Genomic DNA, 16,777 nt, shown 5'->3' on the forward strand with positions numbered 1-16,777 from the left:
CAGAATCGGTTGGTCGGGAGAAGTGGTCGGAAATATCAGAACACAGTTACGCAGAAGAAAGCATGACGTAATGCGGGGTTTACGTTTTGCTATATTTGTTCGTTCGTTCATTCATTCGTTCGTTCGTTCGTTCGTTCGTTCATTCGTTTGTTTGTTTGTTTGTTTGTTTGTTCGTTTGTTCGTTCGTTCGTTCGTTCGTTTGTTTGTTTGTTTGTTTGTTTGTTTGTTTGTTTGTTTGTTTGTTTGTTTGTTTGTTTGTTTGTTTGTTTGTTTGTTTGTTTGTTTGTTTGTTTGTTGCCGAGGGCTTAGGGAATTACAACTTAGGTGTAAGGGGTGGTTGCATATATATAAATCAAAACGGGTAAAATCACACGGGCCCACTCCGAGCAGTTACATACCTCAAGCGAGTTGGGAAAAAGAAGGCTACAAATCTGTCAAGACATCCGCGTACTCTACAAGACCTCCCACCTAAGGACTGAAGCGCAGCGGGTACAGGCGCATGGCCGGAATCTTTTCAACAACAAGGCAGTCCAACTGGCTCGATCATTTGCCTCATCTGAGACACCTGAATCCCTACTGTCCAATGCCCGTGCTTTCCAAGAAGCACTAATATCGAACCTTCGACGGGATCACGTGGAAGGAGCACACGCACCGTAATTACCGGGTGTGTCCGCTTCCTGGCCCGTAATCTTACGCGGGCTCAGGAACTATATCTTCGGAGGATTCAGGCTGGATGTGGCCCTTACACATTCCATTATCTGGGCTCTGAGATCGGCAAAAGCCGACTAAGAAACCTGCCCCAAATGCTTGGCTCCAGTTGCGACATTAGATGCTAGGTACCCGAAGAAAATTTGACAATGGGCTAGTTTGTTAAACATGATCAACGTTTCTTGCGCAAGCTTCACAAAAAAGAAGCTGAAGGCACCGACGAAAGACGCGTCAAACGGTGAAAAAGACGGTGAAAGCAAGCAAGTGCGGGCGAAGCGCGCTCGCACGAGCAGGCAAACTCTCTCCCGATAACTCGAAAATATGCCATGATCGGCACCACTGTACAACCTTGCAGAGCGCTAGGCCACGCGCTCGCGTGATGTAGCTCATAATGAGCGCGATAGTACCTTGCCTCGGTTCATTACAACTGATATCACTAATTAATGTAATTATTGAAAGTGCGAGCGAATTGCTTTCCCGGTACTCTGTATCAAAGCTCAGCGTCATCATCATCATTCCGTTTTATTTATTTCCTTATTCACTCCCCCCCCCCTGGTCACGTGACCTGCGCGACGCCTACTACTACTACTACTAGTACTACGACAACTTCTAAGACGACGATGACGGCGGCGGTGGCGGCAGAGGGTCGGCTAAGACAGCTTCGCTCTAAAGAATTCTGGAGCCCTCGCCCTATCGGGAAAAGGGGGGCAAGCGAATTTTGGCGGGTGCGGGCCTGACCTGCTGCTATTCTTTCTTTCTTTCTTTCTTTCTTTCTTTCTTTCTTTCTTTCTTTCTTTCTTTCTTTCTTTCTTTCTTTCTTTCTTTCTTTCTTTCTTTCTTTCTTTCTTTCTTTCTTTCTTTCTTTCTTTCTTTTCCCCCGATAAACTTTTCCCTCCTTCATGCCGGAAATAGGACTTTCATCCACGTGCTTAGCAGCGCAACACTTCGGTTGCTACAGGCAAAACCGTCGGTCATGCGTTCATACCCGCAGGCAACAGTGGAATGTGACAACACGGATTGACAAGTCACCTCGATTATAAGCGTCCGCAGGGGGGGAGGGGCTGCCCCCTAATCACCTGAGAGGGCGGGAGGGCGCAAAGTCTGCCCATTACATTGACTTAATAGGGAGGGGGGGCGCTGCGATGAACCCTCACCCGCCTTCGCCCCCCCCTCCCTGAAGGGGAACCCTGCGCACGTCTATGACCTCGATGAAAGCTGAGATCGCCGTATTAGAAATGGCTGATCGCCGACAAGCACGCGATCGAGAGAGCATCAGTTATTGGAAAACAGTGCATACGAATACGCACGTGACCGGCGCACCTTCGAGGGCCGCATTCCTGTACGCTCGCCGGCGACGGGCTTTTCGCGTACGAAGCCAACACTGAAATCTGGGAGTTTTAACAAAATCCGCTTGAAAATAAACAAAAAAACGTAAAAAATAAAGAAATAAGAGGCCGGCTGAATTACTCTGGAACTATCGCCGCCGAAAGAGGAAATAACAATAACAAAGATAAGAACAAAAAAGTTAGACAGAAATAAGAATTAAAATAAACATAAAAAATAGATAAATCTAACAAGCAGTCTCCGACTGTATATAGGTACTAACTTACATGTCTGAAATTCTTTGCCTCTCTGTTTCTGAGAGCACGCGTAGAGCTGCGCTCACATTTCGCATTAGGGAATATCACAATGATCGGTAATTTTTATTCCTTAGCGATTACTTTTTTAGCGCAGCGAGATATTACGTGCGCAAGGCTTGAGGAAACCACTTTAATCCCTCGGTGAACCAAACGTCTCCTGAGGGACTGAAGCCGTCAAAGAAGAATTTTATAACGGGGGTATTAATTAAAAATAAGACTGTGCCTCTATGTACTGTCATGTTTTGCTCTGATTGATCACATGGGATTGATGGTGGAGAAAGAAAACTGAGCTGAAATACAAAGTTGCACTTTGTCTTCCACGTTATGAATAATGATGCCGTAATATGTGTGAGCGCTAATAGAAAAACTGCATTTTTAAGTATTTTCAGAATTCCTTTCGGTTAATTTTAATGCCAGAATGCAGATATTCAAGGAGGGGCGAGTGTGCTTGGTATAACGTGACATTTTCTTCAGAGGTTACTTAACTTTACTTTCCCTTTACGGCTAGTTTTGTTTCGTATTTCAACGAAGGGTTAGCACTTTGTTCTATTTGCTTGAGTGTGTGAAATAGTTTTGTGACTCATGGTGACTTTTTTCCCCCTTTACCTTCTCTGTAAGCGTCTGAGCAGAAATAACCATGGTCGCGTAGTGCCTGTATTTTCCCCCCCTAATTGGGGACCAATAATCACGCGCGTTATGAGTTTCATAAGCCGGCGCCGAATATTGTACTTTAAAACTTTAGGCAAGGTGGTGAAAGATGATGAAACAATTATTTAAACTCGTCACAGTCTTTGTTTTAAACCTTAGCCTTTGCGCAATTGTGGATTCCATGACGGACGTTGCCATCACTTTTTCATTTTGCAATATTTCGCAATTACTAACATAGTACAGTCGTAGTTATTTTTGCTTATTCACTTGTTAGGACTGGTGGTTAAAAAAGACAATAAAAAATCATAATTTGTCCGTGGCTTATGAATGATGACGCCGTGATTTTGTGAAAAACTTAAGCCGGGTATAACTGTAAAAAAAATAATAATAACTTCGTCTGGCCTATCAGAAAATGAGAGAGACTACGAGGTGATCCCTTTCTGTTGACTCATTCCCCTTCTGGGTCAGGATTGTGAAATTTATAAAATCGGCTACTGGGGGTTTCATTGTATAGAACGGAGGTTCCAGCGCACTTTTTTCAAAATCTACGAGATTAAACTTAATATGTTACATCGCTCGTTGCCTGGTCCTTAACTTCTTTTGATGTTTTTTTTTTATTGGTTAACCTTTAAGTTTTTGCCACCTATGTGCCTGTGGAATGCAATGCAATTAGAAAAAACCCGTCTCATTTTTTTCCTCCCATAAATATACGAGCAAGAAACTGGACGCGTATATTCCAGTGCTAGTAATGTCGTCGTGTGACACTGCTACTCACTGCTAATCAGGCATCTCAGCTTGCCCTTACCTTCTGCATGCACCAGATATTCCATCCAAGGTAAGGCGCGAGGCCCGTGTATGCGATCATCCGCGCGGAGAGTCATGCGCAGCCATTGCCGTGCTTGAAAATCGAACGCGCACACACACACTTCTTTTTTTCTCAACGAACCCTCCTGACGTCTGAAGAACCTTATCATGGTAAAGCTGAGCATCGAAGGCGTGCCTTCTTGCTTCGTGTGGTCTGTGTTCCAAGAGAAACATCATTTTCCTGCGCGATAAAATGTGCCCGAAGTGGAAGCCTTCATGGAGACAGAACTCAGTCATGACAACTTAGTACTCTATGTTTATAGCGGAAGCGGCTAATTTCAATGGCCAGACTATTGTTAGTGACGTCTGGTCAGCCTCTAATTCGAGTAATTATTTTTAAGATGCGAATATGTAGATTCGATTCAAAATCGTCTCTGCCCAGTGATCCGGCCACATGGCACGACACACCATCCGGACTGTGGGGCTATCGCACTCTAGACAAGTGCGATAGGCGCAGTTCGTATCTGGTTTTTTGAATTCCGTCTTTCTCAAGATATAATTACCATGCTCTCAAGGCGTCTATTTCTCCTTCAGATATCTGTAATGGAACAAGGAGTTTCTTAGGGAGCCTTCGGTTGTGCCACTTCTAGTTCTACATAGGTATCGAAAATACATAAATTCTTCTTTTCTTTTTTTTTTCCTTGAGAGTACTGCCCAGCGCTAACGTTTGAGCAAATATGGATCGAGAACTTAAGTGACCACGAAAGCCTGGCGAGACAGACCAGACATCGTGTCGCATGGGGCAAGTGCCTGATAACCATGGTGCCGTATATTCGCCGATTAACGACGCACAGTTTGGTGCCTTCAGCACTAGCGGCCGAGTGAACATCAAGTCCTTAAGCCATCTGCGGATACGTTCATAGTGGGCGGGATGGCTTTCTCAACCAGCTAACGAACATTCTGGAGCCATCGTAACCTTCTTGGTGGGAGAGAAACGGAATGCGTTTTAGCTTTTGCAAATAGCCTAAACGCTTCCATTACCAAGCTTATGTTACACAAAGCTGTCTCATTAGTTATGCGACACAAACTACGTATTAGAAAAGAAGCTTACTATTTCAGCGTAAACTGAGCCATAAGCTGCTCACGCAGTGTTCCAGAAAAACAGCAGTGTTAAGTCCAGCAGCCGTTGTAGCTTAGCGGCTGTGTTGTTGAGCTCCTAAGCACTATTTGACGGTTTCAGTTCCTGGCCACGGAATGTACGCAGAGAGAGATACGAAGAGGAAGGCCAGGAGGTTAGCCAGATATTATCATCCGGTTTGCTACTCTGAACTGGCATGGGGAAGCACGGAATGAAAAATGCAAGAACAGTATGGGTGCTAATTAAAAGAAACCCAGTGGTGGTGGTAACAACTTTATTAAGAACTCCGGCAAACTTGTCGCCTGGGCCTCGGCCGTCCCCGAGGAGGACCGGAGACCCTGTCTCCTCGCCGCTTCATGGCCTTGCTGGATGGCCCATATTTGACCTTGGAGGTTTGAGCTGCGCAGCACGGCCGTCCACCACACCGCAGCTTCATCTGGGGAGATTGCATTTTCTTCACCTATAACCTCAATTCCCAGAAAATGTGCCTAAGAGATGCGTGAGTCCAGCCGCATCGCTTGCAGTTATCGTCTAGCTGGCCAAAATTATTCCGGCGTTCCCCACAACGGCGTGCCTCATAATCATACCTGGTTTCGACCCGTAAGGCCCCATAACTTGTTTTAGATTGAGCGATCACTCCCACCTCGAAGCACACGATCCATCTGTAGTCGAACCGTTTGCATGACGTTTAATTGTCGCAGTGGCTGCCAGACAGAATATGGCCGACGGGATCTTAGTAGGGCGTCGGCGGGCCCCGCGGCCCCGCTACATTTCCGAACTGCCCGTGCAGTTCGTCGTCGAGCGCACCTCGAACTCTCTTCTCAAGCGCAGCGCCATCGTTGATCGGCGCTTTGTGGCACCGACGAGCGCGGGGGAGTTGCAACGCCGCGCAGCGTTTAGCTTCGTCGGCTGCGGACCTGCCTAGGTCGATGACGAGGCGAAAGGCGATCTGTCATCGCTGGGCGCTTCCGGCGACCGCCCGCCGGTGCCTTCACGCACGCACCGCCGCCCACGGCACGCAATCACGGTCGCCGAATTCGCTTTCGCCATTCGAGACGTATCGCCTACACAACAGCGCCAAGAAAGACGCGAGCGAGTGCAGTGCGCGAGTGAGGAGGAGAAATTGAATGCGATCCGTTTGCGTATTTGTCCCGTTCAGCGTCCCTTTTAGTCTTCGGTAAGCCGTCTAGATATTGCGAAAGTGCAACCGATACTGGTGAAGTCATACTGCGGGCGTGGTGGTGACCGAGCGAACAATGCCCACTGCCTAAAAAAAAAAGAAATAATAAGAGGAGAAAAGCTCTAATGTTACCGACCTCCAGTTGCCAGAAATACACAGTGTAATATTGGCACCTACTATACGTATAGCAGGCAACACAGCCCCTCTTCTAGTGAGTCTATGTAGTTCTCCCATTTGATAGCAAATCTAACAACTTCTGATTGTGCATTGTGATGCAGGCGCTGTTTCTTTAAGAGACGTTGAACAAATGTGAGGAAGAACGGTGCTCTTTTTTTAAGACAGATGACACATACCAAATAAGGAGCAAAAGCGAAGAAATAAGTGTCACGAAGAAGCGGCAGACTCTTTAATCGTCACGTTGACTTGCGTTTTTTTTTTCTAGTATTCTTCGGCCGTAATGTAGAAGGACCGAATGCGAGCATGCATGCCATCATAGAATCTACACGTATCGAAAGTCTTCAGTTCTCGCAAAAGAAGTGATTGATATTGTCGCATTTTGGCGGTAGCGACAAGCAGCGAGCTTCCTCCTCCGATATCAATATAACAACGTTTGTTATGTGCGCTAAAAAACAAAAACGAAGGACACATTTCCTCAATAGGCAGGCATAACACCCAGCTGAGAAAACGGAAAGCCGTGATCAGAAGCCGAATTCACAAAACTTTTTTTTGTAAATGCTTTTTGTAATTGGCAGGCCGGCATCGCTGATGATATGTCCAGCATCAGGATAGGCTGGAAATATGCTCTTACGAACATTTTAAGCTATAAGACGTTTCTGCGAACAGTGAACACGGGCTCTGAGCCGTGTGCCAGGGTCAGCCTTCCATTTCTTGTCTTATAACAATTATTTGAAAAATTTGTCTAGAATAGAAAAACCTGTTTTTGGCGTTTGGAAACTGACTGCGGCCTTCGAAACAGAATGGCGTGGTGTTGGCGTAGGGTCCCATTTCAGCCATGTAACGATCTCTTGTGTAGCATGAACACGAACTTTTTACATCAAACACCTACAATAACACCATTTCACAGCGTAGCAACCTACTTGTGGCCATTTTATGTCCGTCATGCTGAGGAACGTATTCTCTTTATAGACTGCCCCGCGAAGCCGTTGGCGGCGTTGGAACAATGAGTACTCGTCTCTTTTGACAGTGCTTACTGAACTTGGGAACAGCGGAGTGAGCGCGTGGAAGCGTAGTGATTCAACCCGCACTTGCGATGTGTCAAAGTATTCGAACTCTTCGCACCTTTCAGCGGTGTACCATAAACAGAGAGACATAAGGAAGCAAGGAAAGCGAGGAACAATTAACCAGACGTCTGTCCGGTTTGCTACCCTACACTGGAAGAAAGGGATGAAAAGAGAAATAGATATTAGTGCTTTGTGCATTACTACGCATGAAATTAAAGTAGGCAGGCATTGTGCCCAGTCACTAGCCCCCCCCCCTCCATTTTTAATAATAATAATAATAATAATAATAATAATAATAATAATAATAATAATAATAATAATAATAATAATAATAATAATAATAATAATAATAATAATAATAATAATAATAATAATAATAATAATAATAATAATAATAAAGATAGAAACGGAAAGGCTCATTAAGTTCGTCTTCTCCTTTGTGACAAATAGTTCAACGCAATTTTCCCGTGTTGCCTCTTGGACTATACTTCTAACGTTTACTTTTCTATTTGAATTGTGTACCCCGCCACAAACACACAAAAAAAGCTCGCGCATATATTTCAGCATTGTTCAGCCCACATGCATTAATGCACTACCATAGTTTTTTTTTATGCTCGCGTGTTTCTGTTGTTAGAAACATTTTATACGTTATACTTTTTAAAACCGGAAAGATTACAAGGATAAAATTATCAATGCCTTCCTTGAGATGTCACATCTTGGTTATTATTGTTACTTTATTTTGATCTGACTGACAATGCGTGATTGTCGTGACGCTGGAGACGAAAGTTGATGTCAATCGCTAACCTGACTGATCCTCTCTATAACAATAATGTTATTGTAATCATGTATAACTGTTTTAAATATTAAGAATGGGCAAAATGATTTCCATGTAAATGTTCCACAGGTAAGATTATTTGGGTCAATATAAGTGTACTAGACTTCCGTCTCAACCAATTTCAACATACGTACTACGAAATTATGTTTGGCTTTGCCGCTGCAATACCTTTATTGAGGCAAAGCACGCTCTACAGTACGAGCGTTGCGTACGTACGTGATGTTTTCCCGCCAACATACTCTTAGGCAGGTTAAGCACGCTTTACAAGTACGAAAAGACCGCACGTGGGCGTCGTACGACGCGTGCGCAGCACCTAATAGTCGTTCTGACCGCAGGTAGCCATATATCAATGTTTAAAATGGGGCCATATAACGCGTCCCCTCCCGCAACAGTTTCGATGAAAACGATTATTTTTGTTATAGTATATGACGATCGAAGCCAGGGGGAGAAAAAAAAAACATGCTTTTTTTTCTGCTTTCCATTTCAAGTATCGTATTCATTAAGGATTCATTAGTTGGTCGGCCTTTGATTTTTAAGCACGCCTGGCTTTGCGAGAGAGTGGCTGATCACGGCGGTGGATCGCTGCGATATCAGGTGGGGAGTATTGGGCCAGTAAATGGGCATAGAGCAGGAGGCGTATGTGTGCTGCCTCAAACCGTTAAAAAAAGAAACTGGTGTGATATAAGGTACTGGAAGCGAAGGAGTTTGGTAATGGGATCTCTTCCACCGGCAGAAGACGTTTTCAACTAATTACCGATCTAGTATGTGATATACATTGCATAAAGGTGTCTTGTGACATGACGTAGCCACAGCAACAGTTTAGTGGTGAAGGCGTTGCGCTGCTATGATACACGTCGCGACTTTGATCCTGTTTGTGGCGGCCACATTCTGACGGGTGCGAAATCTAAAAGCGCTCGCGCTCTCAGCTTTCTTTTCTTTTCTTTTTTTTTTTTTTTTGAAGCGCACGTTACATTAACCATCCTTCGTCAAAGTTATTCCGGATTTCGCCTCTACAGCTTGCTTCATAATCAAAGTATGAATTTTTACTGTGTAATGCCATCATTGCACGCACACCTTAATGGAAAAATAAACAGAAACTGGTTCGTATATCCTATGGTAAATTATTTAGTACCCTCTGTGGCTTGCGGCTTTTTTTTACTTAGGTATGAAGGTTCGCGACGTTGAATAAATGCATGATTTGAAAAGTGAGAAAAGTCCTGGCTGCGCTTATTTAGATCATCGGCACCATCTAAATTAATCTTCCTATGCTTGACGTATAAATAGTCAAACCTTCTTCACCACACCCCTTACCCTCCAGCTTTCGCGTAGGAGGTGAGGGCAGGAATAGAGTGCTTCATAACTAATACACTAGATTCAGCTGTATGGCTCTTCCTTACATTCTAAGGATTCAAAATCGTCATAAGAAGGAACTAGCATGCAAGATTTACGTCGTGTATTCTGTACTGCTCAGTTAATTCAAAAGAAAGTGGCCGAAAAAAAAACTTTCACGGTTATGACTTTTCCTTTGCAGATTGTTTAATCCTCTTTCGAGCTCAGTATGCCGTCATCCAAAGCACTGACTTGGACAAAAGACACCTCGAGTGCCCTAAGCTAACCATTCTCTTCGAGGCTCCAGCAGACACAACGCCCACCGTGCAGGTAGGTACCCCCTATTTTGTGACCCCTTTTATTTTATTAAGAAGCAAGAATTTAAAAAAATACTTATGCTGCCGTGTAACTTCTGTGATAGTTGTGTGTCTACTTGCTTGTTTAATACAGATAAAAAGAATCGCAATAGAATGTACATGCCAGTGTTTAATACTGCAAATTAAAGCTTACCTGCGACGTCTACCTGCGACTGCATGCACACAACTGCTTTTCGCGTATTAGGACTTATGAACAGATCAGTCTCACATAGCCCTAACTAATCCAAAACCTTCGAAACGAATATTAGGTGAAGAAACCAGATCACGCAGATGATTGAAGTGTTTGCTTTAACTAGCATAAATACGTAAGTGAAATTAGAGAAGGCATATAAAACGTGCGGAAATTTGTACGTTTTTTTTTAAATTTAGGGATATTCATTTTCAGTGCACTAAGGTTTTAACTTGTGCTGGTTGGTGCATAACAGAATTGAACAAAGGCGCAAGGTATGGAACAAACAGACTGAAACAGACGAAGCGTTGACTATCAATCACAGTTTATTATTGCCCAGACAGTAATATATACCGTTTCTTTCTTAAAAGGGTACTTAGAAGGGAGTGGAGAGGAATGCCAAAATGAAATTTCCACGAATCAGGTCAGAGCTCACAATCGCCTTTGACTGTGGTCAATATATTCAATTTCCTGACTAACTATAAATAGTGAGGGAACACTTAGGCACACGTGAGATTTTTTTCCATGCAAAAGGCTTCGAAAATTTTGCATGGACATTTGTCGCTATAACGCCTCAGTTGGTTGGTTGGTTGGTTGGTTGGTTGCGAAACTTTATTGAGCTCCTGTAAGGCTCACGTCAGCGCGCAGCGGGCGACTCCCACGTCGGGACCGTCAGGACAAGCCTGCCGGCCGCTCCGCGAGCCTGCTGGACGGCCCAGAGCTGGTCAGCCAGGAGGGAGCTGCGAAGGGCCGCTTCCCACATGGCCGAAGCAGTATCGGGGTTAGTGTGCGTTGCTTTGCACTTCCAGAGCATATGTGCTAGCGTGGCTACGTCCCCGCATGCGGGGCAAGCGTCATTGGGGAACACCTCGGGATAAATGGCGTGTAAGGAGCTCGGATTGCTCCGCGAAAGCCCTGCGCGTGCTCCAGAGTGGCGGTCGCGACGGTATCAAGCACCACGTACTTATATGGTTTCCCGCACACGTTGGACAGTTCAAGGGCGCTCCCCCCAACCTCAACGAGTCGGCCCACGAGACCGCGCGCGCGCTAACCGACCGCGCCGGTTCCGGGGAACGGCTTGGTGACAACGAGGTTGCGGAGAACAGGGACGCGCCTGCCACGTACAACCAAATAACGAAATATTTTTACCTCGCGCGAAGAGTGTACCCACTCCCTCACCCCAAACTTAATAGGCCTCAGGCCCTTACGCTCAGACTACTGCAGACGGAGATGTACCCTAATCCGAGCTCCCTACATGCCATTTATCCCGCGGTGTTCCCCAATGACGTTTGCCCCGCATGCGGGGACGTAGCCACGCTAGCACATATGCTCTGGGAGTACAAGGCAACGTACACTAACCACGACCGCCACGCCAGAGCACGCGCAGGGCTTTCTCGGAGACGACGCCGTTCTCAAAAGCTCTGATAGCTAACCTCGAGTACCTTGCATTTATTCAAAGGCAGAGAACTTAGCCAGCATGCCAGCATACAGAAATTGCTGACACGCTACATTGCGTAGGGAAGGGGAAAAGGGAGAGAAAGACGGGAGGACAGAGGCGCAAAAAATATGAAAAGTTAATATATATATATATATATATATATATATATATATATATATATATATATATATATATATATATATATATATATATATGTATATGTATATTAGCATTATTCATATGCTTCATCCTCTCACCTGTAAATACTCATCATCACCACTTGGGTCTGAGTAGCGGGGCTCAGGCTCGAGATAAATAAAGAAGAGTCTTTCGGCTTGACCGTCGTCTCACAAGTGGTGGATTGTGCTGTACGATTCCTCAGTCCTCTGGCTCTACCGGTGGCGCTACGCCTTCCACTTCGCTACACCCCTGGAGCTCCGTTCAGGTCGCCGTTTGAACTCGGAGACATCGGCAATGTCGCACGACGAGAACTCCAACGCTGGACCATCCACGACACCTGCCCCGTCAGGAACCCCTTCCTGCTTGGTTACCACCCCTCAGAAGGATCCACCGGTGTTCGCTGGCCTTCGTGGGGACGACGTCGAAGACTGGCTGGAGCAGTACGACCGCGTCAGTGCACTCAACCACTGGGACGACCCTGCAAAACTTACTCGTGTCGCCTTCTACCTGACGGGTGTAGCCAAGACTTGGTTTTTCAACCACGAGTTGGACTTCGTCGATTGGACCTCCTTTAAGCACCAGCTACGACAGATTTTCGCGAACCCTTCAATCCGCTCCGACATCGCGAAAAATAAATTAGCGGAGCGTGTCCAGCAAACCGGCGAGTCATACACTTCTTACATAGAAGATGTCCTCGCCCTTTGTCGCCGCGTGAACAGCTCAATGACGGAGACGGACAGGGTGCGCCACCTGCTCAAAGGAATTGGCGCTACGGCATTCAACGCCCTTGCAGTGCAGAACCCCGCTACCGTCTCGGAAATCGTCGCCACGTGTCAGCGCCTTGATGAGCTCCATCTGCTCCGTTTGCAGCCTGAGACATCTAATCTGAGCGCAACCAATGACACCGAGCTGCGCAGCTTGATTCGTTCCATCATACGAGAGGAACTCCAAGCACAGGCTATGTCTTACCCTCTTGAGCTCCGTACGACATCTCCGGGCAGCAGCCTCCGCAACATCGTCCGAGAAGAACTTGCTACCATGAGGTGTACGGAAATTCCCAGGCACGACCCCGTACCGACACAAACTTACGCCCAGGTTGCGGCCCTAGCGCCTCCTCAACAGATACCACCCCACGCGCCCACAATGCACGGTTCCGTGAATGCTTTGTCACCACGAGCGTCGCTTCCCTCTCCCAACGCCTGGCGCCCACCTCGACCAGTATGCTACTATTGTGGAGTCCGTGGCCATATTTCCCGGTTTTGCCGACGCCGTCAACAGGACGAAAGACGGGGTTACGACTACCATGAACGAGACGAGTTTCCTGCTCCGGTTTCACAATACAGTCGCCCCTACCAAGCTTACGAACGTCGTTCTGCATCTCCGCAGAGCCTCAACGGAGCCGCTGCTTCCCGTTTTCCGCGTCGCCGCTCTCCATCACCCATGCGCCGCTCCTCTTCTCCCCTTCGACCAGCTACTTCGGCCCCGGGCCATCGCCCGGAAAACTAAATTGTGCAGCTTTGGGAGGGGAAGCTGCATTGTTCGGGCTAAGTCAAACTCCTCCGCAGCGGCCCTCAAATGTACTGTTAGTATGTGCTGAAGGTGTATGGACTGAAGCATTGGTAGACACGGGGGCAGCACTTTCCGTTATTAGCATCGAACTGTGCTCTCGCTTGCGAAAGGTAAAAACCCCGTATACTGGCCCTCCCCTTCGGTGTGCCAATGCAGTTCTTGTTCGGCCTATTGTTGTGTGCACAGCGCGAGTTTTCATCGACGGCATACTTCATCATATTCAGTTTCTCGTCCTGCCATCATGTACGCACACACTAATTTTGGGATGGGACTTTCTCTCCTCAGCGTCGGCCGTGATATCTTGTCAACAGCGAGTCGTTCATATGACGGACACGGAATTTTCATCTCATGACGATGTTCGCAAACTGCGTTTCCTCACGGCGGTCGATTGTTCCATTCCACCTGGCGACGAGAATGTTCTGACGTTGACGTCCGATACCATCGTTAATGGTGATGTGTTTCTCGCTCCATGCGATCGCTGGATATCCCGAGGAATTGTCATTGCGCCTAGCTTGGTCAGGTTTCATGACAGCAGAGCATTGGTCACTGCACGTAACCCTACATCCCATTTGTGAGACGACGGTCAAGCCGAAAGACTCTTCTTTATTTATCTCGAGCCTGAGCCCCGCTACTCAGACCCAAGTGGTGATGATGAGTATTTACAGGTGAGAGGATGAAGCATATGAATAATGCTCACAATATATATATATATATATATATATATATATATATATATATATATATATATATATATATATATATATATATATATATATATATGTATATATATATATATATATATCAATCGGGCACTGATTGTGTGTATCGTCATCGTCCTACAATGAGGTGGCAGATGTCTCTGCATGAAAGGTGAATGAGGGTGACAGACAAGACAGAACTAAAGTTTTGTCGAGCTGGCTGCTATTGTCCCAATATGTAAATAGAAAGATCATTGTATGCCTCTGCTGCGTGAGGCAGGCTAAAGGGCCTGTGACACAGTCAAATGATAAAGGTCTCTGTGCGATTGAAAGCATGCAATGTTCTTAGAGCTGTTCTCTGCAAGACTTTGTCGTAAAACGGCACACAGTATCTAAATATCCCCAGACAGTATCTAAATATCCCCAGTACACCAAATATGCGTGATAAAGAACACAATTCCCTTAATAGAGCAAACCCCTGTGTGCATGCTTTATCGGGACTTGTAGTTTGTTTGGTGCGTGTGCTTGGCCGGTCTCTCACCGCTAAAGTGCAGTTCAGTCTTGCAGTGTCTCCACGATCGGTCCACATCTGCGGTCACATGAAATAGCTGTTCCGCGAGCCGATGACATAAATGTAACACCAGAACTTTTGTTTCGTCTACAAACTGAAATATTTCGCGACGGACGCATGTACCCCCCACATTGCTGTCCAGTGGTAGACCGATTCGAGCCATTTTTCGCACCACGATAATTACCCCGAATTTCGGCAGCATTAACAAAAGTTTTACTATGTTCCAACTGCGTATACGAAGTCAGGATTGTGCGGTGTTAGTTTAACTTACAAATCGCCGGGGCCGTAATGCGGACAATGCTCTAATTTCACCTGCAGCTAGTCATCTTTCCAGTCGCTTTCGTTGCCCTATACGCTGATACTTAAACATTGCAATTAAATATAATTCTCAATAATTTCTGTTATTTAGCATGTCTGTTTCACAAACTCATGAGAAACAACCTCCTTGATCTCATTATTCTTCTCGCTTGTTCTATGGTGTATATTCACGGGCAAACAAGATGACTGTTCAGCACGGACATTTCTTTCTTGTTCTTCTAGGGATGATAACAATATAAGAATACGTTTTGCTAAGCGAATAGAAATGATATTTACTCGCCATCGTCTCCTGCGACGTTTCGTGTGGCTATTTGTCTGAAAATAAAAATCTGATCTGACGATTTCTGCTTTAGTGCTCCATGACAACGTGCTAAGCGAATCTCGAATTCTCCCATTCTTAGGTCGTGTTCAATAACGCACCCATCGAAAAAGATGGAGCGATCACCGGAAGTTGTCAGCAAGGTGTTGCGAATAATGTTTTTTTTTTTTTCAGCGGTGGGGCACTGACAACGAAAATAGCTTGGTAGGCGACGGCGGGAGAAAGCTTGAGCTCCCGAAAAAGAAAGAAAGGCATATTGATATTTCGGAAGAAAAATGAGGAGATGGTATTAGGGCGCTCAGCGAGATTAAATTTTCTGCCGTGTTTGTGCGAGTGGAATGCTAGAGGCAGCAAGCCGCACCAGCCTCGCACGGCCCTCCTCCCGCCGTCGAAGGGCTCGTGTGCCGTCGTCTCGGGCAGGGTTCGGCGGAGGCATGGGAAATTCTCTCTCGAATTCTGCCGGGCTTCGCCTACTGCCCCACCAATCCTCCCTTTTCGCCCTCTTCCCACGCATTCTTTTCTCGTGCTTCCTGGAACACGAAACGGCGTGTCTTTGTAGTTAAACGAAAAGCCCATTCTTCATCTTCAGTCAGCTCACATGTTGAGCAGTCGTTACGAATGCTGCATTGCTTCTTAAGCATTACTTTTAGCGATAAAGTAGCATCCAATTTCAGTAATGTAAATCCGAACTTTTATTTCAGGTTACCATTAGTTAGCGCAGCTGAGATTCCACATGCTACTGCATATAGGCGGGCGTATTACGGCTCGAAAGGTACAATGAGAGTGCACTAGCACGAGCGCTTCCCGCTTTCACACGAGCTTCGGCGTTAAGGCCATTCGTTCGTACTGGTACCACTGCCGTCGGACAAAATACGTATTGCTGTTTAAGATTCCAGTCTGCGGATGAACGTTCTGTCTTAAGAGCAGCGCGATACTTGATTACTGTTAAGCAAACTACGCTTGTGCGAGCGAACTATTCTTCTCATAGCTACGCCGTACATATTATTCTTATCACGCCGATCACCGCAGCGCTATCCGAGCGCCAAAACGCCGGCCAATTGGTAAACGTTGCTGCGCATGAAAACTATTCCCAGCGAAACTGTCTATGGCTAGGATGTAGGATTTCGGGGTGTCTGCTTGGAAAGACTCTTCCCTAAAAAGTGAGAGTGAAAGAGTCAACAAGAAGAGCGAACGCATAATGATGAAGCTCAGTTCGCCAAAGCGAGTACCGAGATAAGACGCACGGACAACCGCTGCGTCGAACCGTGTCACGTGATATACGTGGCCGTGAAGGTGAGATGCGCTTCGACTATCGTGTATAGATTCGGCACTAGCCAAGGACATAACCGGCCTCGTCCCGGAGCCACTGACAGTGTACACCACAGCGACCACAAGGCCATCATCACTTGCGCGACAGAATAAAGGAGACGAAAAGAAAAAAAAATTCAAACGCAGAGAAAATTGTGTATCTCTCTGTATTTGCACAAAAGGTATACATGGTAACCACAGAGTTGCATAATATGAGTCTCATTACATACTGCGTAACTACTAAATAGGGAGTAAAAGCTCTACCAACCACCATAGCAGTTTCGCTTGTCAACCACCTGCACAAAGT

The 16,777-nt window shown here is 46.0% G+C and overlaps 1 protein-coding gene across 1 annotated transcript in view; it reads left to right on the top strand.

Moving 5' to 3' along the window:
* LOC119381606 (uncharacterized) overlaps positions 1 to 16,777 on the top strand; it is a 417,646-nt gene that overhangs the window by 257,790 nt on the left and 143,079 nt on the right. The window contains exon 5 of the mRNA XM_049419611.1: positions 9,726 to 9,853. Within this exon, the coding sequence (XP_049275568.1) occupies positions 9,726 to 9,853 (128 nt within the window). The remainder of the gene's footprint in view (positions 1 to 9,725; positions 9,854 to 16,777) is intronic.

The sequence above is a fragment of the Rhipicephalus sanguineus genome, chromosome 1 (genome assembly GCF_013339695.2).
Source record: "Rhipicephalus sanguineus isolate Rsan-2018 chromosome 1, BIME_Rsan_1.4, whole genome shotgun sequence".
In the NCBI taxonomy this organism is placed as follows: domain Eukaryota; kingdom Metazoa; phylum Arthropoda; class Arachnida; order Ixodida; family Ixodidae; genus Rhipicephalus; species Rhipicephalus sanguineus.